Source organism: Tasmannia lanceolata, unplaced genomic scaffold, assembly GCF_043159265.1.
Source record: "Tasmannia lanceolata isolate RefF3 unplaced genomic scaffold, GAP_Taslan_0.1 ptg000029l, whole genome shotgun sequence".
In the NCBI taxonomy this organism is placed as follows: Eukaryota; Viridiplantae; Streptophyta; class Magnoliopsida; order Canellales; family Winteraceae; genus Tasmannia; species Tasmannia lanceolata.
The window spans coordinates 6,088,662-6,116,661 of NW_027518706.1; the positions used below are offsets into that span (position 1 = coordinate 6,088,662).

The following is a 28,000-nucleotide window of genomic DNA, read 5'->3' on the forward strand; positions in this document are numbered from 1 at the left end:
TAATTGAATAAGACAAAATCTGTTGAAAAGTGAGCCTATATGGCTGATGAATTAATTGAATAAGACAAAATCTGTTGAAAAGTGAGCCTATATGGCTGCTCCCTCATGCAACAGCCGGTCCACGAAATGCCTTCTGCGATGGTCCCTAGCAAATCTCTTCTCTTGATAAGAACCAACATGACATCCAATCTATGGAAGAGGTGGTTTAAGTTCCATTGTATATTAGCTCCTTTGCACTAAAATCAGCCTTTCACATCGGGAATGATTAAAATTAATGACAAAAGGGTACATGACGGTACCAGAACATGAATTACTTTTTGTGCAACTAAATTGTGAGTTTGGTTAGATCACCAATAATTAAAACTGAGTTTAATCAAATTATGATAATGTATGATATATATAGATGTGGAGAAATTATATGGTGCAAGGCCTTACAACAATAAGGCCCTTGTACTGTGGAAGTACCAACCTTGATACTGCTGTTGGATCAAATATCAAGGGTGGTACCCCTACCGTATTGTCCTAAGGCCTTACACCATATACAGAGAATTTATATGACGCCCGACCGTGAAAATCAAAAGGGCAGGGTGTCAAAACTCCGCCCTTTAATTTTTGTTCTAAGTGGGAAGTCAAAAAAGGCAGTTTGACCAAGATAAAAAATCAAGGGGCAGGGTTTTGACACCCTGCCCTTTTGATTTTCACGGTCGGGCATCATATAAAAACTCCCATATAAAAACTCGATAGATGGGTATGAGTATTTAAATAAGGAAGTGATATATCTGCCCCTTTTATTAGTAGGGACCATGGTTTTAAATTTCGACCGAAATCCAAAATTTCGGTGGGGACCGAAACCGAAATTTCCCAAAATCCCAGTTTTCGCTAAATACCAAATTTCGACCGAAATTTCGGAATTTCGGTCCAAATTTTCTGAAATTTCGTTTTTGGGACTTCTTTTTTTTTTTTTTAATTGTTACAAAATTTCGGCCAAAATTTCGAAATTAATTAAATACTCTTTTAAATTTCTTATCAAATTTCGACTGAAATTTCGGTTTTCCCGGGAACCGAAACCGGTATTTTAAACCATGGTAGGGACACCCGCGCCGCTGTATGTGGCAATCAGGCCCATTGAATTCATCAGTTTGGGACCACTGGAAAGAGGGGGGGACTTGTTGTTCTGTGTGAGAAACAAACTGGATGTGGGTGGTCTTGAAGCTGGCTATAGAGTTTAGTGAGGTTTGAAGCATGGTTTTAAATTTCGAACAAAATTTCGGATTTCGGTGGAGACCGACACCGAAACCACCAATATCTGAAACGAAATTTGACCCAAAAAAAACTGTTTTTTAAATATTAATTTAATATTTAACCAAATTTTAGAAATTAATTTCAAGGTCCGAATCCAGTACCGAAACCGAAATTTTAAACCTTGGTTTGAAGTATGGCTGGCGGTTGGAGATTTATTACGCGAAGGTAAATGAGGGGTCAGTTGGATGTGAAGTACTTTTCTACGAAAGAATTCATTTTCTCTTATCTGTTGAACAATCACAAAGCCTTTTTCGAAAAGGAATTGAAAGGATACCCCATCTAGGTGGAAAGACCTTTCCTCCACTCAAGCAGGTCGTAGGGATTTCTAGTTGGAAGTACCACTGCTTTCTTTAAAATTTTTGAGATGTAGGGATTAGGGGTGAGTGGGAGTGTAGGCTTTCGTTCATTGCATCTTCCCATGAGATATAAGATGCTTCAAATGAGAATTGACATTGTGCTTGTCTTCCCATCCTTCATTGGATGGTGCTAGGACTTCCTATGAAACTTGACCGATATGGAGGGCATGATCTCCCTCAATCATTATGATCTCGACACCTTTGATGAACTTAAGCCTCTAGTGCAGAAAGGATTGCACCGGCCCCCCTTGTGTAACCGAGGTCATTATAAAGGCAAATTAAATGAAGAATTGATGTCGAGAAACTAAAATTCTACTAGAAATTTCACTCCACAAATCGACAATTCAGTGATATGGGTACCAATATTGTTCCTCTTTGTTTTATGCTACACGAGGATTCCTTATTTTGAAGGGGCGAACCTGTCGAGGCTCAACCCTAAGGTGGTAGCAGTTTTGAGAGGGCAAACATTCAGGGCAGAGCCATTGTTTACAAGGACGGCTAAGATTTTCGTTCCCTAGCAAATGATGGTGACGTGCAAAGGCCGGAGGCTATTTTTCCCCCGGATGGAAGTTCAAGGTTTGAAAACGCTATGGCTCTTAAAATGTTGGGCCCCGGCTACTAGTTCGGCCAAATGGTCTAGTGAGGTCTCCAATGATACCCAGATAGAATTTAGTTCATTAAGGACTGTCTCTTGATGTTTTATGGAGGTCACGATAGGTCCCCATATGGATATCTGTGCGTGGGTCTTCTTTAGCTTTCGAATGAGGTCTCATCCTCCTCTACATTCTTCTCCTACTGAATATTTTCCCCTCTAGTCATGGCGGCCGGATTCTTGACGGCTGGCTTAAATATCCGTTCCCTTCTGACAGGACAAACTCGTAAGTTAGTGGTGAAATCTTTGTGTGGCGGAAGCTAGTTTGTGTGTAGAACAGATTTTTTTAATTTCCACCAACCAGACCAAGATCATAGATACTAAATTCATATTGGTGATGAATTGGAGATACAAGAGCATGAAAAACTTACAATTTGAACGTCCTTTCTCAATAGACGTTGCCTGATTTACTCCCCGCTAGATGTGCTCTGCATTCTCAAACTCGAACTCCTCCGTAAGTTGAAGTAGTGCCTTCTACTACATGCATGGATGAAGGATGAAGAATAAGACAACTCTTGGGTTCCAAATCAAGCTTGAAATCTCAGAGGCTACTTGGTTCTCTAAGAACTAGAAGTTATGCTCAAACTTGAACTAGAACTAGAATTAGCATTGAAAGAGAGAGAGAGAGAGAGAGAGAGAGAGAGAGAGAGAGAGAGAGAGAGAGAGAGTTTTTGGGAGGAGGGGTTTGCCTAATTCTCTTGGGGGAATTTTCGTGTGGTTGAGGAGGATGTAGAATTCGTCCACCCTGGTGCTCCTTATTTAGAGCTCCTACGGGACTTTGTTTTCCTCTAGGAATCCCTCTTGATTTTGGAAAGTGTGGTGCATTAGAATTCATTTTCCCACCATGTTTCTAACACAAGCACAATCAAGGGTAAAAGCGAATTCTTTCACAGTGTGAAAGGGTACTTTCCAAATTCAAGTGGGTTTCCAAGTACAAATCTAACTCTCCTTTATCTCCAGAATTCCCACCGATAGGAATTCACCAATCTTGTAGCCAATAGGATTTTGCTTAAATCCCAACCAATAGGATTCAAGTATTAATTAAGCACATGCACAATAAATCACTTAAACTCCAACTAAGGGTGTCAATTTTGGCTCGGGCTCGGAGGCTCGCTCGAGCTCGGCTCGAAAAAAGCTCGGCTCGTTAAGCTTAACGAGCTGAGCCCAATTTAGGCCAGGCTCGGCTCTTTAAGGCTCGTTAAGAATTTAATATATTTAAATATATATATTATATATTAATTTATACATTAAAAGGGTTGTCCAGGGAGTGAAAGGGGGGGCAAAATATGTCACCTCATTTTTGGAACCCCATTTGTTACTAGGACCACCCCCCATAGTGTAAAAAAAGTAGTCAAATTACACTAGTAGGGCTGTCCAGGGAAGATGAGGGGGTGTGAACATAATATAACCCGAGCTCGTTAAGGCTCGCGAGCCTGGCCGAGCCTGACCGAGCCGAGCTTTTGAGCTTAACGAGCCGAGCCGAGCCTGGCCAAGCTCGGCTCGGCTCGGCTCGTTTACACTCCTAACTCCAACCAATAGGATTTAAGCTTTAACTTACCCAATAGGATTTAAGTATTAATTATGCATATGTTAATTAAACATTTATTCATCATATTACGATATGTCTCTTCTTCTAATTAGTGTGCATGCACCCTAGGTATGGTGCGTCTCCTCCCTCTAATGACAAAACCGATTTTTTAGGGAAAAAGTTTTTTCAATGTATATTTTTTGAAAAAAGGCGAATGGCAATGCAAAGAAACATGCTAGTAGTATATAATATTGATGGGATTTTTTAGGGACTTTCATAGAATGACATTTTGTGGCTGGCCGTTGCATGAGAGAGCAGCCTCATAGGCAAGGTTTAAAATTTCGGTTTCGGTACCGGTTTCGCACCCTGAAAATTTGAAATTTCGGTCGAAATCCGGTACCGCAAAGAAAATGGTATTTTATTCAATATTAAATTTAGGCCAAAATTTAGGTATAATATTAAAAAAAAAAAAAAACTGGTATTTTGTGTGAAATTTTAGAAAAAACAAAATTTCGGCCTAAATTCCAAAATTTCGGCCGAAATAAATGACCGTTTCAGTTTTTGGTGGTTTCGGTGTCGGTCTCCACCGAAATCTGAAATTTCGGTCTGAAATTTTGGATTTCGGTCGAAATTTAAAACCATGCTCATAGGCTTGCTTTTCAGCACATTTTGTTTTATTCATTTAATTCATAAGAGGTGGCTCACTTTTGTCTTATTCATTGTATTCATTTAATTCACTTTTCAGTGGGTCACTTTTGTCTTATTCATCTAATTCATTTGAGGTGGGTCACTGTTCAACAGATTTTGTCATTTTGTCTTACTAAATTAATTCATCTGAGGTGGCTTCTCTCTCGTGCAACAGCAGTCGCGAAATGCCTTTATGCAAAAGTCGCTAGCAAATCCCATTATATATATGGATGGGATGATATATTGAACTTGAATAGTGTGTATGGGCAATTTTGCCTACAGCACTTTTGCAACGTCTCTTTTTCAGGAGACAAGTACCACCTCATATGAAATAAATAATAAGACAAAGTTAGCTGAGTGGTGGCTCCTCTTAAAAAATATGAGCCTCAGACACTTCCTATGTAGAAACATATTTAGTCCTCAATTCATTCCATATTAAGGAATGCTAAGTCCATTTACCCACTTTAGCCATGGCCCACCATATATGTAGCACCTACAGGATGTGGCCCACCACTAACATATCCCATCTTGATGATGCTAACCCTTGATCAAAGCCCACAAGTGCAAAAGATCAAAACTTAATGCACAAACATAAAATAGTTAGCTTTTGATCCAAGGGTCAGGATCATCCATCTGGCATTCTTTCATACACATTGCCATCATCCATCATTGGTTTTCAAGATCGTGGTCCCCACACACTACAATGCCCACAATTCACTGCCTTTATATGTGCAGAGACACTCACAAAGTGGATACGCCACCCCCCCCCCCCCCCCCCCCCTACGCTCTGTTAAATCCACCAAAAGGAAATAAAAGCCATTCTAGGTAGCTATTTTTACTATAAATGCCACACATCCCTTCAGATATAGGGTTCTAGAATATTCCATATTTCCATTTCTTCGTGAAGATCTAAGCAATCCCCACCACCTCCACCTTCACGCTTCAGTTTCGTTTTATGAGGGTAGTAACTTCTACATGCAATTACCCAAATACCCTTCTCATTTTCTATCAATTACGATTTTGCCTTATTTTTACACTTGTCAAGATGACCGTTCGGGACATCAAAATCTGGGTAAGTAAAATTTTGTTGGTATATATTTTTTCCCACTGATAATCAATTTTCTAGTGTTCGGGAGACTCATTTCTAAAGATTAATTTCCGAAGAGAAAAGTGCTCCTGCGCTACAGTGCAGGGAGCTTTCCTGCGCTACAGTGCAGGGAGCTTTCCTGCGCTTTAGTGGCTTATAAAGCCTCCCATTGGTTCGTATAGCGGGTCCATCTTTGCAGGTCCACAAAAAGTGACGAATGGGAGGCTTTATAAGACACTAAAGTGCAGGGACACTTTCCTAAGTTCTGAAATAAAAAAATTTCCTTGTTTTTCGATGAAAACTGTGAAATATTTTCCATGATATTCTTTTTTCTAGATCCAAACACCTCGTTAGGTAGGTAATACCATCCGACCTAGAATTTGGATTGGATTATGTAGACTCTGTACGGCACAGATTTGTGTGGTCCAATTGATGGATTAAGATCTTCAAAATTGATCAAAATTTTAAGAGAAGTCATGCATTTTGATAATAAAAAGCAATTCAATTCTATGAATGGTTATGATCATCCAATCGATGGAGTAGTTGATCCACCGATTGTTTAAATTTTCCATTTGTTTAAATGGAGTTAAATATTGACGAAATGTATAAAAAAACAAAATACTAATATTGTGCTCAGAAGCTTTGTATTGGTGTATATTTTATGAGTTAGTATGGTCGTTTTTCCTATCAACTTGGAGCCTTGAAGGACTGCGTGAATTTTGACAAATATATATATATTTTTTTGTGTTTTTCTTTTGTTAGGGATGAGGTAATGCATTGAGTAAATTGCAAAGAGAGAAAGAAGAAGATATGGCTTGTTAATCTTGGAAAGTGCATGCCCTTATTGGTTTCATTTCTTCTATAGAAAATGAGAGGAATGTTAAACTGAAGGGCGCCCTTGCGAGATCAGCCTCAAGGATGCCTCAATGGGATCCATGTAATCAAAGTGCATTTAACTAAGATGAAGAGAGGTTGTTCCATTCCCAACAAACCAATGGCAATATCAATATGTGGGTGCATAGTAAATATGAGTTATTTTAATAACGAAATATGAGTACCGCACATCCTCAATTTTTGCTTGATCTAAATTATCATCGAAGTTTGTGTAAAGTCCACACATTCAAAGCCTAGATTACCAAACAATCTGTGAGAGTTCATACAACCTTCAAAATCCCATAGTATTCATTTTTTTCTCGATATAGCCTGTAAGGGATTTGCCAGGGGCAGTTGCAAAAAGGCATTTCGCCGCTGGTTGTTGCATGTAAGAGCAGCCACACATGCTCACTTTTCAACAGATTTTGTCTTATTCATTTAATTCATTTGGGAACATTTCCTAGATAAAGTAAAGAAAGGGTTCCCAATGAAAATGCGATAATTAAAATCAAGATTTCTAAGTACTAATTGATCTCGTAGGATTCTTAAGAAATTTGTCGATTTCTTCTCACGTTCCGTGAATAGCCGGGACATTGAGGAATATCCAGAAAGGCATTTCGGCATTCACACATGCTCGCTCCTCAGCCTATTTTGTCTTTTTCATTTAATTCATCCGAGTTGGCTGCTCTCACATGCAACAGCCACCCGCAAAATGCCTTTCCACAACAGTCCCTAGCAAAACCCTAATAAACAATGGCAAAATTGTGAATGGACAAGATCAAAGGGTTAGTATAGGAAAGAACATATTTTATATTTACAAAGGGTCCCCCTTTCTCCATTCTCTCTCAGCAGAAGCAACACAAAAAGGGCATCATCGTAATCATAATCGGCAAGCAAGAGTCAAACCCGAGGCTTCTTCTCCCTCATTCCGCATCTCCCATTCCTTCCGCGTTTTTTGATTCCCATCTCCTCCTCCAAGGTACCTCTCTCTCTCTCTCTCTCTCTCTCTCTCTCTAGGGTTTCTAAATTTTTCTTAAAAACCCTAGCCCTAATTTCCACGCTCAGAGTCTCGTTTTTTAAGCTCTGCCGACCTTTTGAAACTCCATGCGAGAGAAATCTGGTAATCTTTTTTCTCAAATCGATAAGACGGTAAAACCCTAGTTTTTTTTCTCTTTTTCTAATTGGATTTCTAGCTACGAATTGCACTCGTTCTTGTCCTAGATTCAAAGGACTTTGTGTAGTATTCTAAGTGATTTGAGCTGTATTTGATTTATGTACACATTTACATGTTTTGAAGCTGATTTTAGGTTACTTTGAAACTTAGAGTTTTTGTACAGATTAGTATTGCTATCAATCATTCTTAATTTTATATGAGATGTGATTGATCACGGCAGTTAGAATAATGTTTCTCAGCGAGAGAAATCCGGTAATCTTTTCCCCAAATCGAACAGTTGGTAAAACCCTAGTTCTTTTCGAATCGGATTTATAGTCACGAATTATGCTCGTTCTTGTTGTGCACTGTTCTAAGTGATTTGAGCTACTCGAAGAATTTGATTTATGTACACTATTATAGGTTTTGAAGGGGATTTTAGCTTACTTTAAAACGTTTGTGTTTTTGTGCAGATTATTATGCTATTCATCCTTCTTCTTTTTATATGAGATGTGATAGATCACAGTAGTTAGAGTAGTGTTTCTCCAATTGAATTTCATTGCTAGTGATTTTGAACTATTTGGCTTTTTCTTTATGTTCAAAATTACTTTTATCTTTCTTTTAGGGCCGGTTTGGATTGCAAGAAAAACATTTGAAGGAGTTTTTTTTTTCTTCCCACACTTTAGAGGAAAATGATATGATTATGGTTAATTTGGAGATATTATCATAAATTGAAGGACCCTCTATGTAAAAATTGATCAGGGTTGGTTCAAGTTATCTTTTTTTGTTTGATAGTTAACTTTCTTTATCCAATGTAAGTAGCAAAAGTAAGAAATTAATATTTTTCTTTCCTAACTTTTCCACTACATTCCTGCAATCCAAACATGGCCTTAAGGTGTAATTATTCACGTGATGACTGTATCGTTATTTTGTCAATGCTTCAGGGATTTTGAATAATTAGCTTACGAATGTTACCTTATTAATTTCAGGAGAGGTTGCCTTTTGGATTAAAGAGCTAAGTCCGTGGCAGCAAGCTGTTAGATGTCAATTATCAGGTTCTGATGATATAGATGTCCTTGGTAATTGACTGGTGCTCTGGTTGATATTCTGGTTCTTTCACGTTTGATATAGTTTGCTATGTTTCCAGTTCATTCTTAAACGAAGAGAGCTTATTTGTGTAGATTAGCAACAGCGGCGGGGCTACATTATTGTTACCAAACTGCTTTTTGATCACAGACGACATCAAAAGGACACTTCTGCCTTCCTTTTTTTTTTAAAGGTGTATGATAGAATTGGGGCCTTTTGTTTTTGGGTGCTTGGGTTTTGTGCTTGACGTGAAACAACTATAGAAGATCAAGACGTTTTTCGTATTTCCTCCACGCTGTTTAAACTGATGATTTGCTTAGATAGCTGGTGAGTCCACTGGTCATTTGGTTGTGGAATCAATTCCTGTGCTCAATATTCTATTTGAAGGCTGGTGAGGGCTGAGATCTGTATGGTGATTCTTAGCTGCTTTTGCAGCTTTTGCTAGGGTGGTTCGAGTGTTCAACTTCAATGATTCATGGTCAGACATAACCTAGTTGGAATTTTGCAATGGTCGATAGATTGTGTGGCTTATAGTGGTGCCAATGCTGGAGGCAGTATGCCGGTTATTGTAGGGAGAAATGCAAAGGTATCCTGCTACCAGCTGTGGTGGTGGAGTTAGCAACAGTGCTGTTGGTGGGACACCTGCTAGGGATACTGCCAGAGCAGATTCATCTTTTCCTTCATCAAACTTTTCATTTAACTCAAGGTAAGAATTCTTATAATTTCTGTTATTTCTGTTTCTCATGATCCTTCCATCACACACACATGCAGAGTCACACTCAATTTCAGCATCTTAGTTCTGAGATTTGAAATTTGAGTTCATATTGCTACTCGGAAATGCATGATCCTGATTTCCTTACCTTGGGGAATTAATTATTGCCTGTTAAGTGAAAATTAATCTCTATGTGAGACGGTGATATCTTTGGTGTCATTTAATTTCATCTGTCACATTGGGAAACTTTACATTTATCTTCTAAGAAAAATAAAAACATTCCTTTCCATCATATTGAAAGTTGAATGTTTTAAACTGCTTCCTTCTTTGGTTGTCTAATTATTTTCTTCCGATATTTGGTCATGCCTTCTTACGCTCATGTTACTTTGAATCATATTTCTTCACTTATGATACACAGTGGGCTTTTTTTTTTTTTTTTTGAAATGGTACATAGTAGACTAATTAGATTCTGAGTTTCTTAAATTTCAAAGTTATACATTGTACGGTGAACTATTAATTATGACGTATATCATTGTAATGTCATTGTTTGTTTTGTAATTACTCATACACTTTGTGTATGACCTGGGATTTTGACTTGTGAAATTGGTTTTGGTTAGTGATTTTGGTTTTGGTTAATGGTAGACATATGCACAGACTCAATTGAACAGATGGATCATCTTAGTGAAGCCTTTTTATTGGTGGTGTGCTCTTTTGTAGTCTTGCACCGTTACTTTGATGAAAATGGAAGCTCCAGGAGGGACTTGTACTACCAAATCCATGATTTAATGTGCAACTCAGAGTTTTAAAACTTGAAATTGGTTAGGAACTCGGATGTGGCAGTTATGTGTCAGCTTGGTCAAGTCAAACGAGTTAGTAGAAACTCACCAGAAAGTGTAAAAATTAGAGAAAAATGGAGGAAATAATAAGAAAGAATAGGTAGAAACAATCAAGTGAAAAATTGAAACTTTGAAAGATATAATTTTTAACTAAAGATTTTGTGAAGAATGTGTTTGTTCTACAAGAGAAACTTCTAACTCTTGTTATTGAGCAAAAAATTGAAATTCAGAACCTTAGAATCTCACTTTTGATAAGTCGATTATCGATGCTTAGAAATTGACTCAAAACAATGGACATACTTGGCTGACTTATTATTGATTATTGATAGGTTCGGGTCATTGATTTGATTTATCAATTGAATGAAATCAATAGTCAAATTCAATTGTGAGATTCATAATTGTTAAAGTCGGGGATCAAAATCCGAGTATCCAAAGGAACTGGCACCACAATGTCTTGTGCGGCTACCTTCGGGTGTTGAAAAACTCATTGATTTCTGATGCTGAGCTACTATTGGTATCTTTCCAATCCCAACCATGATGCATGTAAGCTTAGAAAAGCAGGACAAAGCCAATGGTTAGGCAGACACGCCATTGTTCGTGGTGTGGTCCATGTGGGGTTCTTGCATTGCACCAGATTCTCGATATGCTCGAGGTCAAAGGAACTCGAGGAATAGATCCTGACCTTTCTAAACAACAACGATTCTAATAAATTCAGCCTTGTCACGACTTGTTGGGGTTAGAATTCATAAAGGTAAATAGAGATGGCTGCAGTAGATTCTTTCAACCGAGTCTCTGTGGTAGTCTTGGCAAGAAAGGCTAGGGTTTCCAAAGGAAAAACATTGGAGGAATCCTACAACTATGACTTACTAGTGTTTGTTTTAGCCGGGTTATGCTTCTTATCCGCTACATTCTCTAATCGGTTACACTGAACAAGGGAGTGGGTGTATTGCAGAGTGAGATGGTGTCAGAGATTTCACCATGCAAAATGTGAATGAAGCTCAGGAGAAGAAGCAATATATGGGTGAGCATTGGAGGAATTTCTGGTTAGAAATGAGAGAAGTCATTTTTTTGTCAGACAGTAGGACGTGACAAAATCCTCACCATAGACCATACCATCAACATGAATAGGAGAATTCAGGAGATATTTAGTGTATGTACGACTGCCGAAGAATCAATAAATCATCTTATTCATTGTCCCATTGAAATGGAAATTTGGAACACTATTTTATTGTTTTTGGTTACTAGCTTGTCTAAACCCTACATTTGATATCACTCGGGGTCAAATCCTAGGTCACGATACTCTTCTTCCTTAGAGATATATTTTCTCCTCCAGATTGAGGATAGTAAGAGGAAGCCTCTGGCTTCGTTATCATTCCAAACTGACCATTCTACATTGGCTTTTGCATCGGAAGGTCTCAAAGATTATAAGGGATTATTTCTTTTACCATTCAGAAAAAAAAAAGATCATAAGGGAGGAAATCTGAATAAGTCCTTCGATAACAAAGGCAAACTGAAGTGTGACAACTGTGGCAAGACCCGTTAATAGTCTTACCAAGAGTTTCAATTGCAACGTAACCTTGTTTTGCTACCGATTGTGTTTTTAGGACATGATGACAAATCAAATGATTAAGAGTAGTCGTGAGGCTGTAGGACTCGACATTTTGGATACTAGATCTCCACCTGCTTTTCATACTATTAGTAGTAGAATTGAGATTGTTACTCAAATTAGGTTGTGGCATGTTTCTTTCGATCTCTGAGTGTTTTGTTTCCAGACATAGTATTAATCAACAAAACCAAAGCGGGAGTAAATGCTAAGTTAGAGTTATGGAGAACTACTTTGGAATCCAAAGGCTTAAGACTGAGTAGGGCTAAGACATAGTATATGGAGTGCAACTTTAGTAATGTAAGGAGGCGGGATGATGATGTAGTAAATATTACTGGATAGGAGGTCCCTAAGAGGGATATCTTTTGCTATCTTGGTTCAATTCTGCATAAGAAAGGAGAGATTGAAGAGGATGTTAACCATAGAATAAGAGCAGGTTGGTTGAAGTGGAAGCTTGCCTTAGGAGTTCTGTGCAACCGTAAAATTCCTACCAAGTTGAAGGGAAAGTTTTATAAGACAGCTGTGAGGCCAACCATGTTGTATGGCTTAGAATGTTGGGCCAACAAGAAGCAGCATGTGCATAAGATGAGTGTAGCGGAGATGCGAATGCTTAGATGGATGTGCGGTCACACAAGGTTAGATAGAATTAAAAATGAAGACATTCGTAAAAAGGTGGGGGTGGCACCTATTGAGGAGAAGATGAGAGAGCACCGCTTAAGATGGTTTGGACATATCTAACGTAGCCCTTTGGATGCTTCAGTGAGAAGAGGCGACTCATGCCAAGTTGAAGGAGTAAAAAGAGGTAGGGGCAGACCGAAATAAACTTGGGTAGAAACAGTGAGGAAAGACTTGATAGCTAGGAATGTAACATAGAACATGACCTTGGATAGGATAGAATGGAGGAAAATGATCTACGTAGAAGAACCCAACTAGAGCCAGAATTAGAGTCGGGTAGATTCCTTTCACCTTCTTCATGAAATTTTTCTAAAGGATTCATTTAGCTGACCCCAACTAGTTTTGTTGAGTTGAGATTAGTTTTTTGAGTCACTATAGTGTGAATTTTATCAATTGGCTAAACATTGTAGATCATTTTATCCTTCAAGTTTGAATAGAAGTTTACATTCATTTAATGCGATACATTCTTACGTGTGGGGCCCCTCACTTATTGACTATGTGGATGGATGTTGCTACTTCATTATGTTTGTTGATGATTATACTCGTATCACTTGGTTGTACCTTATGAAGACAAGCGGCGGAGTTCCCCAAATTATTACAAAGTTTCATCAAATTGTTCTCACCTAATTTGAACAAAATTAAACTTTTTCATTATGAAAATGCTTGGGAATTTTTTGAGGGAGAGATATAAAAATACTTAGAGGCACATGGTGCTATGCATCAGAGCATGGGTCCGTACTCCGTACACACGACAACAAAATTGTGTGGCAGAAAGAGAGAGCCGTTACCTTCTTGAGGTTGCTCGGGGGTTTTTGAGCTCTGTGGTGCCGAAGAAGCATTTGTCATATGTGGTGTTGACTGCATCATGTTTCATAAATAAGGCGGCTTCTCAGATACTTCAGTTAAAATCCCCTCTTCGCCTCCTTTGCTCTGACAAACCATTATTTTCCCGTGTCTTTGAGTGTCTCTATTCATGCGTTGATTCCTTCACTGGATAAACCAGACCCTAAAGCTATTTGCAGTATGGTTGTGGGTTATTCTCCCACTCAAAAAGGGTATATGTGTCTTGATCCTACTTATGGATAGAAATTTGTCATGGGTTATTTCTTTTGTTGAGCTTACCCCCTTTTTTTCTTCAATTCACAATCCTCCTTCAAGTGAGTGAAGAGTTCTTGATCGAAGATAGTCTTGTTCCTCTTTATGTCCTTGTTGAATCTTCTACTTGTTCTACTACCAGTTTGACTGAGAATGTAGAGAAGTAATTACTGGTCTACTCACGACTGCCATGTCCAACTGTAGATCCTCCAGCTGAATTGACAACCCAATCGGTACCCGTAAACCCAAGTAATCTTATCATTACTGCTGTAATTGATAATAATCTTGATGTACCTATTGCTCTGGTGTATCTTGCATCCAATTTCTAATTTTGTTTCATATGATGCCTTGTTTTGTTCCTATCATGCTTTTTTGTTTTCTGTGTCTTACTATGTCTATTATCTCCGGGTTTTCTGAGGTAATGGCTAATCCTAAGTGGTTGGAAGCTATGGATAAACAAATGCAGGCCTTGGTAAAATGTGGAACTTGGGAATTATTGCACGTGCCAAAAGGAAATAAGCATGTGGGTATACATAATCAAACGCACGACTGATGGGTCAATTGAATGGTACAAGACCTGACTCGTTGCAAAAGGATGTACGCTACAAAGGAACCTTTGCTCCTGTCACAAAGATGAATTCTATTAAAGTCCTTCTAACTCTTATTGCAAATATGTCTTGGCTTCATCGATTAGATTTTTTAATTTTTTTTTACATGGTGATTTATTGGAAGAAGTTTACAGTCTCCTCCTCCAGGGTTACAGTTCCTGAATGCAGAGAATAAAGTGAGCAAATTAAAGAAGAGTCTCTCCAAGCATGGCCAGCGCGATTTAGTCTAGCCATGAAGAAATTTGGGTAATAACAATGCCTTGTTGACTATACCTCACGCTCCTGACCTTGACCTAACCCTTTTCCTGAATTGTTCTTGATCCGATTACAGATTCAAGAAATAGTCCAAATCCACTCCCCCAAAAAGGGAGGATTTTCTCAGAGAACAAGTACTATTTACGTTACCACCACTTTGCATGGTTTTAAATTCCTCGAAATTTCTTCAAAATGACCAAAATGTTTCCATTTTCATCCACGCCGAAACGGAATCTACATGAATTCCTTCCATGTCATTATTCCCGTCGAAATTCCTGAAATCCAACGGAAATTCCCATCATTTGATTGAAATGGTCACAACAACAAAAAAGATGGAAAGAGTTTATGATTTGCATTTCATTTCATTTCATTAATGTAGAGAATAATATTTGGTGGGCAACATCATTGAACTGCACAACAAAGTAACCATATCTTATACCTGGGCGGCATGGGACCAGCGCATGTAACTAGGTGTTCGATGTGATTAAGCCATTACGGATGGATTTCTTGCTTATATGTTGGTTTCTAAGTATTGGATTTGTGCTTATTCTAGCATTTACCAAAGTTTCATCTTAAAATTTCATCATTTGCATATGTTTCCATGATTTTCCAAGATTTCCACCAAAATAGAAATGTTTCTTTTTCCGTGCCAGCTGAAACTGAAACCGACATTTAAAACCTTGCCACTTTGGAGTCACACGATCATATTAACAATTAACAACTTAAAAAATAAATAATTAGAAGACCTGACCTGATCACAGTCACCTAATAATTACTTTATAACTGGTAACTCCACCCCACCCCATCCCCTTCTGTACAACAAAAGCATGGCCTGATGCATTACAATCAACAATAAATACTTCATTTGCTATATATATGTTTATATCTATATATGCTTCCTGGCGTATTCCATGATCGTTTTGTATATATCTTTATTCTGAAGAAGCTTATTGCTGCCTCTGTTATGTACCTTTGCAATTTATACCTCAAACTTATCCATCTCAGTGCATTTTAGGTATCAGATTTTAAGATTATTTCTATTTTGCAGGCGGTCATTGCAGCTAACAGCATACAAGCTCAAGTGTGATAAAGAACATCTAAATTCCCGGTAAATTGTGCACTAAAAAACAAGAGAGAAAAATTGTTTTATTTGCTATATGTTTGGATTTTAACTTGACATCTTTTTTCTCTCTGAGAAACTGATGAATTTCTTGAAGTAAAAGACCGATTTCCTCGCTTTTTCTTTTCCTTTACTTTCTGGTAGAATTTTTATATCTAAATATTTTTTTGGATGCTGAATAAAAATGCATATAAAAGATTGAAATAATGGTAGCTGGTTTTATGTTATTCATGTTTAGTTTCATTCTTTTATGTGGTCAGAATTTAGTCCTATCCCATGTTAAAATTCTTCATATACATATATTTTTTCCTCCTAGACTTGGACCACCGGACTTTTACCCCCAAACTTCAAACTGTCCTGAGGAAACATTAACGAGGGAATACCTGCAATCTGGCTATAAGGAGACTATTGAGGGAATTGAGGTATGCTAATGAAAACAATATTCTAGTTTCCCCCCTTTTCTTATATCGAAGTAGTGTTTGCATGTTGTGCTGTATGGAATATGGACTATTACTGTTGTGTTCTGCTTCTGTTTATTTTTTTCTGCAGCTCCTTATGTTTTTATTCAAATAAATTGGACTTTTTATTGTATGAACTTTGGTCACAATTCAAAAAATAAAAATAAAAATTGTATGAACTTTGGTATCTATGGGAAGTTCATAAATAATTGTACTGTTTGATTCAACGGATATGATGTAGGACATATATGATCCGTTTAGCAGTATTTTTTCGAAAGTGTAATGTTAGGGACCAATCTTCATCTGCACCATTTTAGTCCCTTTTAGGATATAGACAGTTTTAAGGTGCCTCACATAGTTTCAGTTGGTTCTGAAATTTTGTAGCTTGTGATGACATACACCTCTGGTTCATATATCTTATCAGTTGAATGCTATTCTTTTCTTGGGAATAGGAGTTCATCTGTGTTTTTATTGGTTTGTTAACCTTCCTGAGTAACTTACAGTCCCTTTCATGATTGATACGGTTTGCAGTGTTCCTCAAAATCTGATAAATTGTTTAAATAATTAAATCAGTTAATTGGTTCTCAAATCTGACATTCAACTATGAGATAGATATCTATTCATTTGAATGCCACTCTGGCCTACAATTTTGGGAATATCAAGCAAGTGTTGGGCTGATTTTGATCATTTATCCATAATTTTCCTTAGAAATATGATTTATAAATTTTCTTTTCAGAAAATATGGTAAGTATAGCAGGCCAATCCTCCTATGTTTGTGACGTTGGAGAGCCTCCCCATAACTGTCCTTAAGATGGAAACATAGTGGATGAAAAGCTATGGAGAGTCTCAATAGATTAAAAAAAAAAAGAGAAGAAAAAAAATCTATGGAGAGTCTTTCAATCATTGTGCCACCATCCACCTATGTTTGGAATGATGGAGAGCCTCTACATTGTAGAAGAGACAAATAATATTTTTTTGGGTGGGTGGGGTGACTTTCAAACATCATACCATAGGTGAATGGGCCTGCTATACTATGTGTACGCTTGAAGCATTTGCATCTCCTTTCGAAACTGATTTATTAGTTGCGGCCTGCTTCACATTCTACATGTAGTTTTTGTGAAGGTAATGAAATGGCTGTACTAGCCAACTCATTATCTTGATAAAAAGGCTTATAGAATAATTCAACCTATTATCCCTTTCTTGCTTGGTGCAGATCCACTTATGTCATTCTGGTCCCTAATGTGTTGTTTTCGACCTTGGATCTTCTTGAACAAGCATGCCTTCTTGTGCAAACTGCAGCTTCTTATGCTTACTTATAGAGCTGCGGTACAACACGGGCATGATAGGCACATCGTTTGGTTAAAACCAAAATTCTTTTGTAGGGTACGACTGGGCACTGGCAGTATTTGTAATGGTTTAGGCTTATGTATGTGGGTAGAATGAGTGTGATTATTCACCTTTACCCGTTGATCTCCCTCGGGTTCCTTACGAAGGGTGTATATTTTTTTGCTTATTACTCAAAATGTTGAAGAGTAGGCACATGTACCCATACTAGTATGTGATATCGTTCCTATATATACAAACTTACACATATATTTATATACACACACACATATATTTATACACACACATATATTTATACACACACAGTAGGCACATGTGTCTGTGTGTGTATGGGATTTGCTTGTGTCCATCGCAGGAGGCATTCCACGGAGCGTGTGTTGCATGAGGGAGCAGCCACATAGGCGTAGAAATTCTTCTTATTCATTTAATTCATCTGAGGTGGCTGCTCTCTCATGCAACGGATGCTCCCTGAAATGCCTTTTGCGATGGACGCTAAAAAATCCCTCAACTCAACTCAACTCAACTGTGCAGCCACATGAGGGAGCAGCCACATGAGGGAGCAGCCACATAGGCTTAGAAATTCTTCCTATTCATTTAATTCATCTGAGGTGGCTGCTCTCTCATGCAACAGATGCTCCGCGAAATGCCTTTTGCAATGGACGCTAAAAAATCCCTCAACTCAACTCAACTGAGCAGCCACATAGGCTTAGAAATTCTTCTTATTCATTTAATTCATCTGAGGTGGCTGCTCTCTCATGCAACAGATGCTCCGCGAAATGCCTTTTGCGATGGACGCTAAAAAATCCCTCTATTCAACTCAACTCAACTCAACTAAGACTTTGTCCCAAACTAGTCTGGGTCGTCGGCTAATGGATCCTTTAGAAAATTTTCATGAAGAAGGTGAAAGAATCTACCTAGCTCAAATTGACTAAGTCTAATCCTGACCCTTGTTAGGTTCATCTACATGGATCATTTTCTTCCATTCTCTCCTATCCAAGGTCATTTTCTCTGTTATGTTCCTAGCCATCAAGTCTTTCCTCACTGTTTCTACCCAAGTTGTTTTCGGCCTATTCAGCCCGCCCTTCGTCTTTTTACTATCAACTTGGCACGAGTCACTTCTTCTCACTTGAGCATCCAAAGGCCTACGTTGGATATACCCAAACCATCTTAAGCGGTGCTTTCTCATCTTCTCCTCAATTGGTGCCACCCCCACTTTTTTACGGATGTCTTCATTTTTGGTACACCCTATATATATTTTTTGGGCACACCCTATCTATGTGAGGGACTATCAAATGAATGCTTTGGATCATCCAAACAATGTGGGCTCACCGTGTTTCTGGCCGATGGAGTAGATAAGTTATCTACTCGATCGAGTAGATACACTAATGCCATATATATGTGTGTGTGTGTGTGTGTGTGTGTGTGTGTGTGTGTGTGTGTGTGTTCTTGCGCTCGAGCGTAGATAGCTTATCTGCGCTTGAGTGCAAAAAAAATCATGTGGGCCTACATTTTTGGGGTGGTCCAAAGCATTCATTTGGAAGGCCCTATCCAAAGCATTCATTTGGAAGGCCCTTCCGTAAATAGGGTGTGTACCAAAAATCATCAGATCCATAGGATCATCCTAACCCATCCAAACGTGGAGGGAAAAATGGTCAGACACTATTTGTTTACTTTTGGATGGGTTAGGATGATCCTATGGATTTGTTTTTTTGTGGACACCCTATCTATGGAAGGGCCTTCCAAATGAATGCTTTGGATCACCCCAAAAATGTGGGCCCACATTGTTTTTTTGCACTCGAGCTCAGATAAGCTTATATGCGCAAGAACAGTAAGCCCATATATATAAACACTAGAACATGCTATATCAATTCAATTATATATATATATATATATATAGACACACACACACACAGAGAGAGAGAGAGAGAGAGAGAGAGAGAGAGAGAGAGAGAGAGAGAGAGAGAGAGAGAGAGAGAGAGAGAGAGAGAGGTCAGGTTGAAGTATTCTAGTGGGCATATAGTTATGCATGCTTACATGTTTTTGGTTTCAACCATTCTCTTAATTTCTAATTTTGATTTTCTAAGACTAACGTGTTGTTTTCTTGTTGAGTGTGTTAGGAATCTAGAGAGATTGCATTGACCCAAGTTGGACCTTCATCTTTGTTAAAGCCTGCCATCGTAAAATGCAAAGAGGTAAATGTTCAATTGAGAACATATATGATCGTTACTACAGTCTGATATTTGTATTCTGACTGAATGTTTGTACATTGACTTCATGGATTGATGTTTCCCACTGCGCTCCATTTCATTCTACTATTTGCAGAGTCTAATTTCATCGTTGTTTGTTTTTTATGTATCTCCTTTGGTAGTATCACAGTTGCTCCAGGATTTTACTTTCTATTCCTGTTATAGGTGTGACTTGTTTTTACCATTTTGCCCTAAATTCATAATCTTTCTTTTATTTTATATTTTTGTAGTTCCTGATGCAGCCTTTATCTGTTTGGCACCCAAATACAACAGTGGAAGCCTCATATAATTATTCTTTTATTTTATGTTTTTGTAGTTCCTGATGCAGCCTTCATCTGTTTGGCACCCAAATACAAAGGTGGAAGCCTCATATTCTGTTTATTAGTTTTCCTGACCAAAAGAGACTATATTTTCATTAAAGAGTGGAAGGAAAACAAAACATGGACTGGACATATAGACAAAGTTAGACATGTAGCAAATAGTTTAGGACCTGGATGATAGCAGTCACGTCACTAAGCTTCAGTGCAAAATGGGTAATTTCGTGAGTAATTCATGATCTTCGTTTTGTAGAATAAAAATTTCAAGACAAACCTTGAATAATTTAAAAAGTTAATATTTTCTCAAGGCTTCCTACGTTGTCAATTGATATCAAATTATTATTTTTTGAATGGTAATAAGATTTATGAAATCCAAAAGCACAGCAAGACTGGGGAGTTCTCGAAGAGAAAATATGAAAAAAAGAAAATGTAAAAATCCTAAGTGGGAAAGTGATACAAAATTAGGGACGAATCTCTGGCAATATTTGAAAGAAGGAGGCATATCAACATTGCTACTGGCAGATTGCCAAACATGCCAAATATCTGTAGCATGGCCCTCGATCACTTGAATCTCCTCGACAACATCCGTGAATATCTAAGGATGGAAAGTCCAATCTCTCGCCCATCTAACAATATTGAGAGAGTCACCGTCAATGATACTATGATACAACTGAGATAGATCTATGAGGAAGGTTCTGTGAAGAAGTGCTTGAACCTTAGCCTCATTAGAATCTTTCTTGCCAATAGGCCTCGAATAAGCCCGTTTAACATCTCTGTCGGTGCTCCTCAGAAGAACACTGATGCCAGCCGTGCTAGGGTTCGAAGTTCAACCTGAAAATCGTTGGAATAGTAGGGTCCCACCTGGGCAAAGGATGGCACTTGCTACATCCGATGCCAGCCGGGATAGGGTTCGAAGTTCAACCTTGGTCTCATTAGAATCTTTCTCGGCAATAGGCCTCGAATAAGCCCATTTGACATCTCTGTCGGTGCTCCCCAAAAGAATACCTAAGCTGGGGTTTGAAGTTCAACTTCAAAATCCTTGGAATAGGAGGGTCCCACTGGGAGAAGAATGGTGCTTGCTACATCTGCTCAATCGAATTTCCTCCCATGATCTTTGGAAAGAAGACACCGGAATACCTCTGAACACAGGAAGGTTTGTTGCCTTATTGACAACCACAGAAAATATTTGCCTATGTATATTGCGCACACCTCTAGAAGGCCCTCTAAAGAGTCTCTTATTCCTTTCCTTCCAAACTGCCAAAGTGAGGCAGCAAAGAAAAGGCTCTAGAGTACCCTACCTCAAAATGATCTGCAATATGACTAGGAAAATCCTAAGAGGCCAAGAACTAAATATCAAATCTCTTGCATGAAACTGCAGTGAGGAAAGATTTGATTGCTAGGAACATAACAGAGAACATGACCTTGGATAGGATAGAATGGAAGAAAATAATCCACGTAGAAGAACCCAACTAGAACCAGGATTAGAATCGGGTAGATTCCTTTTACCTTCTTCATGAATTTTAAAGGATTCATTTAGCCGACCCCAACTAGTTTGGGACAAATGCTTTGTTGAGTTGAGTTGAGTTGATGCATGAAACTGCAGTCAAGCAGGTGGTGGTCAACAAACTCCGCATCAACGAGACATAAAGCTCAATGATTAACAATGATCCTCTGCCCAACTCTCTCTCAACTCAACTCAACTCAACTAAGCCTTTGTCCCAATCTAGTTGGGGTCGGCTAATGATCCTCTGCCCAATGCTTTGAAAATTAGAATTGAATCATAAATCATAATAGAGGTCGAATTGTATGGTATTGTGATTCGTTTGGTCTTGTATGGTATCATAAATCGTAATAGAGGTCGAATTGTATCGTAAATCGTATGATTCATTCTGATTTATGTATAGGATTCATTTCATTTATGCATATAATTTAAAAATATAAAACCAACCAAAAAAAATAGGGCAGTGATAAATCGACCCCCTAATATCTTAAATCGACTCCCATGTCTCTCTCTCTCTCTCTCTCTCTCTCTCTCTCTCTCTCTATCTCTATGCACCCCCCTATATGGGGGGTCGATTTAAGATATATGGGGTCGATTTATCACTCCCCAAAAAATGTATATTAAAAATATAAAAAATCGTAAACAAATCATAGAATTATAAATTAGCCGATCATTCATTTTTCATCCAAATCTATTAATTTAAATATAAACTACCATGATTAGTTATTCAATATCATAATAGGAATTGTTTGCTAACAAACTTGTCACATAGTATTTAGTAATCATCCATTTCCAACACAAACCCATGCATATTGGGTAATAACCTTTAAAATAATAATAGACACACGTTCATATCACTTCTCAAAGCCTCAAACATCAGATGACAAATATCAAATATAAAAAAATTGTAAGTCGTCGATGTTGTCCCCATTATAGTCATTTCCCTCTTCGATGCAAGTAATCTCCTCAATTACATGCATTGTGCTTGACTGTTTCAAACTTGTCTGATTTGTTCGAATTCCTCTGTCTTCATCCTTCTCACAAGTGGGCTTTTGAGGGCTTCTAATGTGGAAGGGAAATTGGTTCTTTTGAAAGTCTTATTTTCCTATATACAAAACTTAATTAAGATAAATCACATGAATCGTATGAATTGTACAATTTACGATCGAATCGTAAGATTCATACATATTAAGATGTAAGATTCAATCATGGGATTCAAATCGAAATCTATAAGATTTAATTGAGTCGTAAATTGTAAGATCTTCAAAACAATGCCTCTGCCTATGGCCAATGTGGTCTACAATGAGAATCTTATGAAGACATACAGTCTAATAGAAAGTATCAACTCTATGGAGGGCTTAAGAGCTCCAAGCTCTCCAAGCGGGCAAAGGGTTTGCCCAATGAACTGATTGTAAACGGAGCATAATGAGAAGCTACTCGCTGAATACCATCTCCAGATTCTGTTATCATTTAAATATCTCCTAATGGAGGCTGAATTAATGCTATAAAAGAAGGAAACAACTAAATCAACTTCCCAATGAAAAAAATTCGTGCAAAACTCAACTTTCCAATCCACCTTCCCATTTAGCCTGCAAAAGGAATCAGTAACGCTGATCCCTTTTTTCTTTTGAAGCCACATCGAAAAGCAATGGTAAATATGCTTTCAAAGGGATATACCCAAGCAAAACGATTCGTCCAACCAAAATCCAATCTTCTCCTTATCTTCCAGTTTGAATCAGATACCATCCTCAAAGAGGGACTTAGACTTCATAACATCGTGCCAGATCGAAGTGCGAAGAGAGCTATAATCGTCTAACGGAGACCACCCCCAATGCTAAAACCATACTTGACCTCGACCACCTTCCTCCAGAGAGTCTCTATGGAGGGCTTAAGAGCTCCAAGCTCTCCAAGCGGGCAAAGGGTTTGCCCAATGAACTGATTGTAAACGGAGCATAATGAGAAGCTACTCGCTGAATACCATCTCCAGATTCTGTTATCATTTAAATATCTCCTAATGGAGGCTGAATTAATGCTATAAAAGAAGGAAACAACTAAATCAACTTCCCAATGAAAAAAATTCGTGCAAAACTCAACTTTCCAATCCACCTTCCCATTTAGCCTGCAAAAGGAATCAGTAACGCTGATCCCTTTTTTCTTTTGAAGCCACATCGAAAAGCAATGGTAAATATGCTTTCAAAGGGATATACCCAAGCAAAACGATTCGTCCAACCAAAATCCAATCTTCTCCTTATCTTCCAGTTTGAATCAGATACCATCCTCAAAGAGGGACTTAGACTTCATAACATCGTGCCAGATCGAAGTGCGAAGAGAGCTATAATCGTCTAACGGAGACCACCCCCAATGCTAAAACCATACTTGACCTCGACCACCTTCCTCCAGAGAGTCTCTATATATACCGAATGTCCATAGCTTTTTTCCTTAGCAAAGCCTTATTCATCAATTTCAGTCTTCTTATGCCAAGGCCTCCCTCCTTATGGGCTTACAGACCTCATCCCAACTAACCAAATGATGTTACCTGTAGTGTACTCTGTTATCGTTCCACAAAAAATTTCGTTCGAGTTGTTCAATTCTATTAGTTACTGAAACAGGGTGATGAAATAACGACACAATGTAAATGAAGAGATTAGCAAGGACAACTTTGTTAAGACCAATTTTTCTTATTAAGGACATCAAACTTTTTTTCCCAATGGGACTATTTCCTTTTCGCCCTCCTGAAAATGGATCCCAGAGGAGGCTCTTAGAGGCCATACGGCCCATACCAATGCACAAAGACTAATAGTTGGGAATAGTTTCCGTCTTATAATCCAAAATATTGGCAAAATCCTTAGCGGCTCAGCCTTAGTATTTCCAAATGGACTCTGAAGGCCATATATTTACCTAATTTAATTTCTTGCCACATTTTTAAATTTCAGCCGAAATATTTCGGTGTTGGTTTGGACAGAAATCGAAAGTACATTGAATTGGAAAAATATAGGATTTTGCTGAAATTTCGTTTTTCACTCTTATTTACAAAATTTCCACTGAAATGTTAAAGATTTCCACCGAAATTTAAAAATTTACCACCGGAAGCAACGAAATTTCTACCGAAATTACTGAAATTTCCACCGAAATTTTATACATTTTGGTGGAAAATTAAAACAAAAAAAAACCAAATTTTTTTATCAAGGTTTTACATGATTTCAGCTGAAATTTCCACCGAAGTCGGCGCCGAAACTGACATTTAAATCCTTGTTCATTGCCCTATAGCAACCTTGTAGCATTTGAGAACAATTGGTTCTTAATCTTCCGACTGTTGGGGTTGCTACAGAGTAATATATATCGAGTATTTCTACTCTACATTAACCAACAATAAAGTCTTCAATCAGCTCTCTAGATCCTGCATTTCCATCATTCAGTTCAAAGCATCCGACATAATAGTAGATAGAAAAGGACACAGGATCTCGACGTAAATCTAGCCTCTCCACTTAGTACCAAACCCCTTTTTCTCTAGAAGTAGATAAAAATTGCTCCACCCATATCTGCAGAGAACACCCTGTTTATTGTTTCAGCAGTAGAAGTCGACACACTCTTTAGCAAGCAGGGCACCATCAAGAATTTGATGAACATGGAGGAAAGCACTCTGAGCTTTGGAGATAAAACATCTCGACTCCCAATGAAGCCTATCATCAAGAACTTTGTCAAAAATCCTAGACACATCCCACTAAACTAATAGGATTAAAGTTATGCATACGTTTCTCCTCGTCTTTTTTAGTGATAAGAGATATTTAGGTTGAACCCAAATGGCATCCTGCGTGTAATTCATTAAACAAGTCCATGATGTTACCTTTGATCCAATCCCACCATTCCTAAAAAGGTTAATTAAAATGTGTACGACAGGGAAGTATCGTCATCAAAATATGGGAGTGTGGGTGTATATGTAAAATTGTTGCTCAGTTGGACGGCCTGAATTCACACATAGGGATAATTTGAGTGGAAGGCACCTTGTCAAATATGATTGCCAGTCCTTGTTCTTCATACCTTTTTATGTCATTTGGTTGGTATGTTATGGGTGTAAGGCAACACATCAAATATGATTTTTTTGAACGGCAAACACATCAAATATGTTTGCTTGACCTTGCATTGAAATCCGCACCCTTGCTCATACTATTAGAGAGTAGAAAGATCCATAATTCATGTGGTGGGCATGGTGTTTCTGTTTTCATAGAGTAGCAAAAGTTGTAGCTGATTTATTAGCTTGAGAAAGTGTGAGTAGGACTGCTCTTTCTGTTGGGAGATCTCTCTGCTTTTCAATAAATCTTTCCTATCGTTTCAGAGGAAAAAAAGAGATTCCACTTGTTGATTTTGTAAAATTAAGCAGTTCGACTCAAGATGAAGACTGTATATTTTTACTCTTTGATGTATACATTGTACTCTGAATGTCAGCAGTAAATTATTATATTTAACTGAAAATGTGAGCTTTTACCTTTCCTTTGTTGGCTATTTCAGCTGATCCGAAAACGCCTCAGGGCTATTAATGAATCTCGTGCACAAAAGCGCAAGGTAATTAATAGACATTTCCGTGCCATGTTTGATTTGTTCCACGGTTACACTATTTTGTATCCTGTTGGTAGTTTTTATCCTTTTACTTTTGTTTTTATGTTACTTGATGTTTCATGCTGAAACTAATGGTTGATGTTGTGCACCAGGCTGGCCAAGTTTATGGAGTCCCTCTTGCAGGGCCTCTATTAATCAAACCCGGTGTTTTTCCTGAACAAAGGCCATGTGGTGAAGATTCTAGGAAGAAATGGATTGAGGTCTATCTTTAAGCCCCATTCTTTTTTCCATTTTTCAAAGAACAAGACAAAGTGTGGAAAAATGGAGCAATTCTGCTTTAACTGCTCATTTTTTTTGTTTTCTGATCTACTGCACTATGTCAGTCTCAGAAAAAGTTTGGTACCCGTCAGAGTACTAATCCACTCTTTTCCATAGTGAGAATAAAAGGAGCAACCCGGAAATTATGGGATCTGTCCATGTTTTGTGTGCAAGTGTAAAATCCCCGATTTTTGCCAATGGAAAGTGTGAATTAGTGTTTTGAGGAGTGCTGACTTGTGATTTTTGGTGCTTGTTTTATGTGTGTGATGCTACTTATGCTACTAGTTTGTTCTAATGTGCTCTTGCTTCCACTATCTTTCTGTTAATCAATTTTAAACTGGTTCAAGGAAATAGTTTGTCTGTATTCTGTCCATAAAATAAAAGGAAAAATGAAATAGGAAAGTTGGCTATTCAGAAATGGAATATCCTGTACTTAATTGGAGGAATTCAGCCCAAATGAGGGTAAAAGCTTTAGACTTTCTGGAGAACCTGCAAGCCTATTATAATGGGAAATGAGGAATGGCTTCTACCAGTCAATGCCATTCATATAGCAGCTCATCCACTTGGTCCACAAAAGAATCGCGTGTCTCCAAACTTTCTGTTAAATTCATAAATGCAAAAGACTCCCCTTTGTGACATCTTTAGCCTTCATCCTTACCCATTTCTATCTTTAATTTTCTCCTTCATATGGGTGGCCCAGTGCACGAGGCTCCCGCCATTGTGGGGTCTGGGGAGGGCTATATGTACGCAGCCTTACCCCTGCCTTGCAGAGAGGCTGTTTCCGTGACTCGAACCCCTGACCACCAGGTCACAATGGAGCAACCTTACCGTTGCGCAAAGGCTTGCGCTCTTAATTTTCTCCTTCATATATCTTCCCCCCCCCAAAAAAAAAAAACCTCGTGCATCACTCATTATGGATGTTTAATTTATTGCTTAGGTACCTTGGTGTCACATGGGCTAATTCTTTTACCGTGTCGGCACAGAGTTTCTCAATTGAGGCTGCCCCACCCCTCCTGGCATGAATTGAATTAGGTACTGTACATGGTCTAGATAATTCCTTAACTAGTTCAGCATAAATAGTTGAAGGATTCTTCTCAAGAAGTTCCTATAATGCTTCGGGCTCCTTCTCCTAAGCTGGGCAACCCTAGGCTGGGTAAATGATATTTAGATTATTATTCTTGAAATGTTATATTGTGCCGATCTCTTCCATTTTGGGACGTGTCTTTTTCTTTGTCACCCACGTGCTATTGAAAGTTCAAGCCACTTCATTTCATAGTCGTGCGAATCCAGCTAATATGCGCCTGCCAAACAAAGCTTGAAGTGCTTCTCGAATGAGTGTTAAATCAACCTGGATGATTCTGATGCCCTTCAAATAAGCATATTGAAAGTACTCTCTAGGTGTCTATCAGATGGCTCTTTGTGATGTGCAAAATCATAAACAAAATCAATTACTTTTGTTTCCATCTAAGTACGTGCATGAGCATAATTAGTATGGGTCTGTTGGGGTGTTTAATTTGCATGCCTGATGATTTGTTGAGATCATTCACAGTTCATTTTTCCCTTGCTGGTAAACTTCTTAGAGTTACAGGCTGCTGCGAGGGTATGCTTGCTAGTTCTCATGCAATTTTTCTTTAGTG

At 38.2% G+C, this 28,000-nt stretch overlaps 1 protein-coding gene across 3 annotated transcripts in view; it reads left to right on the forward strand.

The window, feature by feature from the left end:
• Positions 1-7,333: 7,333 nt before the first annotated feature.
• The window catches only part of LOC143859075 (mediator of RNA polymerase II transcription subunit 12-like), a 45,569-nt gene continuing 24,902 nt past the window's right edge, over positions 7,334-28,000 (forward strand). Inside the window, exons 1-9 of one of the 3 annotated variants that reach the window (XM_077369759.1) lie at positions 7,334-7,464; positions 8,625-8,714; positions 8,817-9,048; positions 9,145-9,427; positions 15,554-15,613; positions 15,942-16,047; positions 19,545-19,619; positions 25,998-26,051; positions 26,198-26,305. In XM_077369759.1, the coding sequence (XP_077225874.1) occupies positions 9,300-9,427; positions 15,554-15,613; positions 15,942-16,047; positions 19,545-19,619; positions 25,998-26,051; positions 26,198-26,305 (531 nt within the window). In that variant the 5' untranslated portion in view covers positions 7,334-7,464; positions 8,625-8,714; positions 8,817-9,048; positions 9,145-9,299. Of the gene's footprint in view, positions 7,465-8,624; positions 8,715-8,816; positions 9,428-15,553; positions 15,614-15,941; positions 16,048-19,544; positions 19,620-25,997; positions 26,052-26,197; positions 26,306-28,000 lie in introns of all 3 variants that reach the window. The other 2 variants (XM_077369758.1, XM_077369757.1) reach the window with 2 other exon arrangements.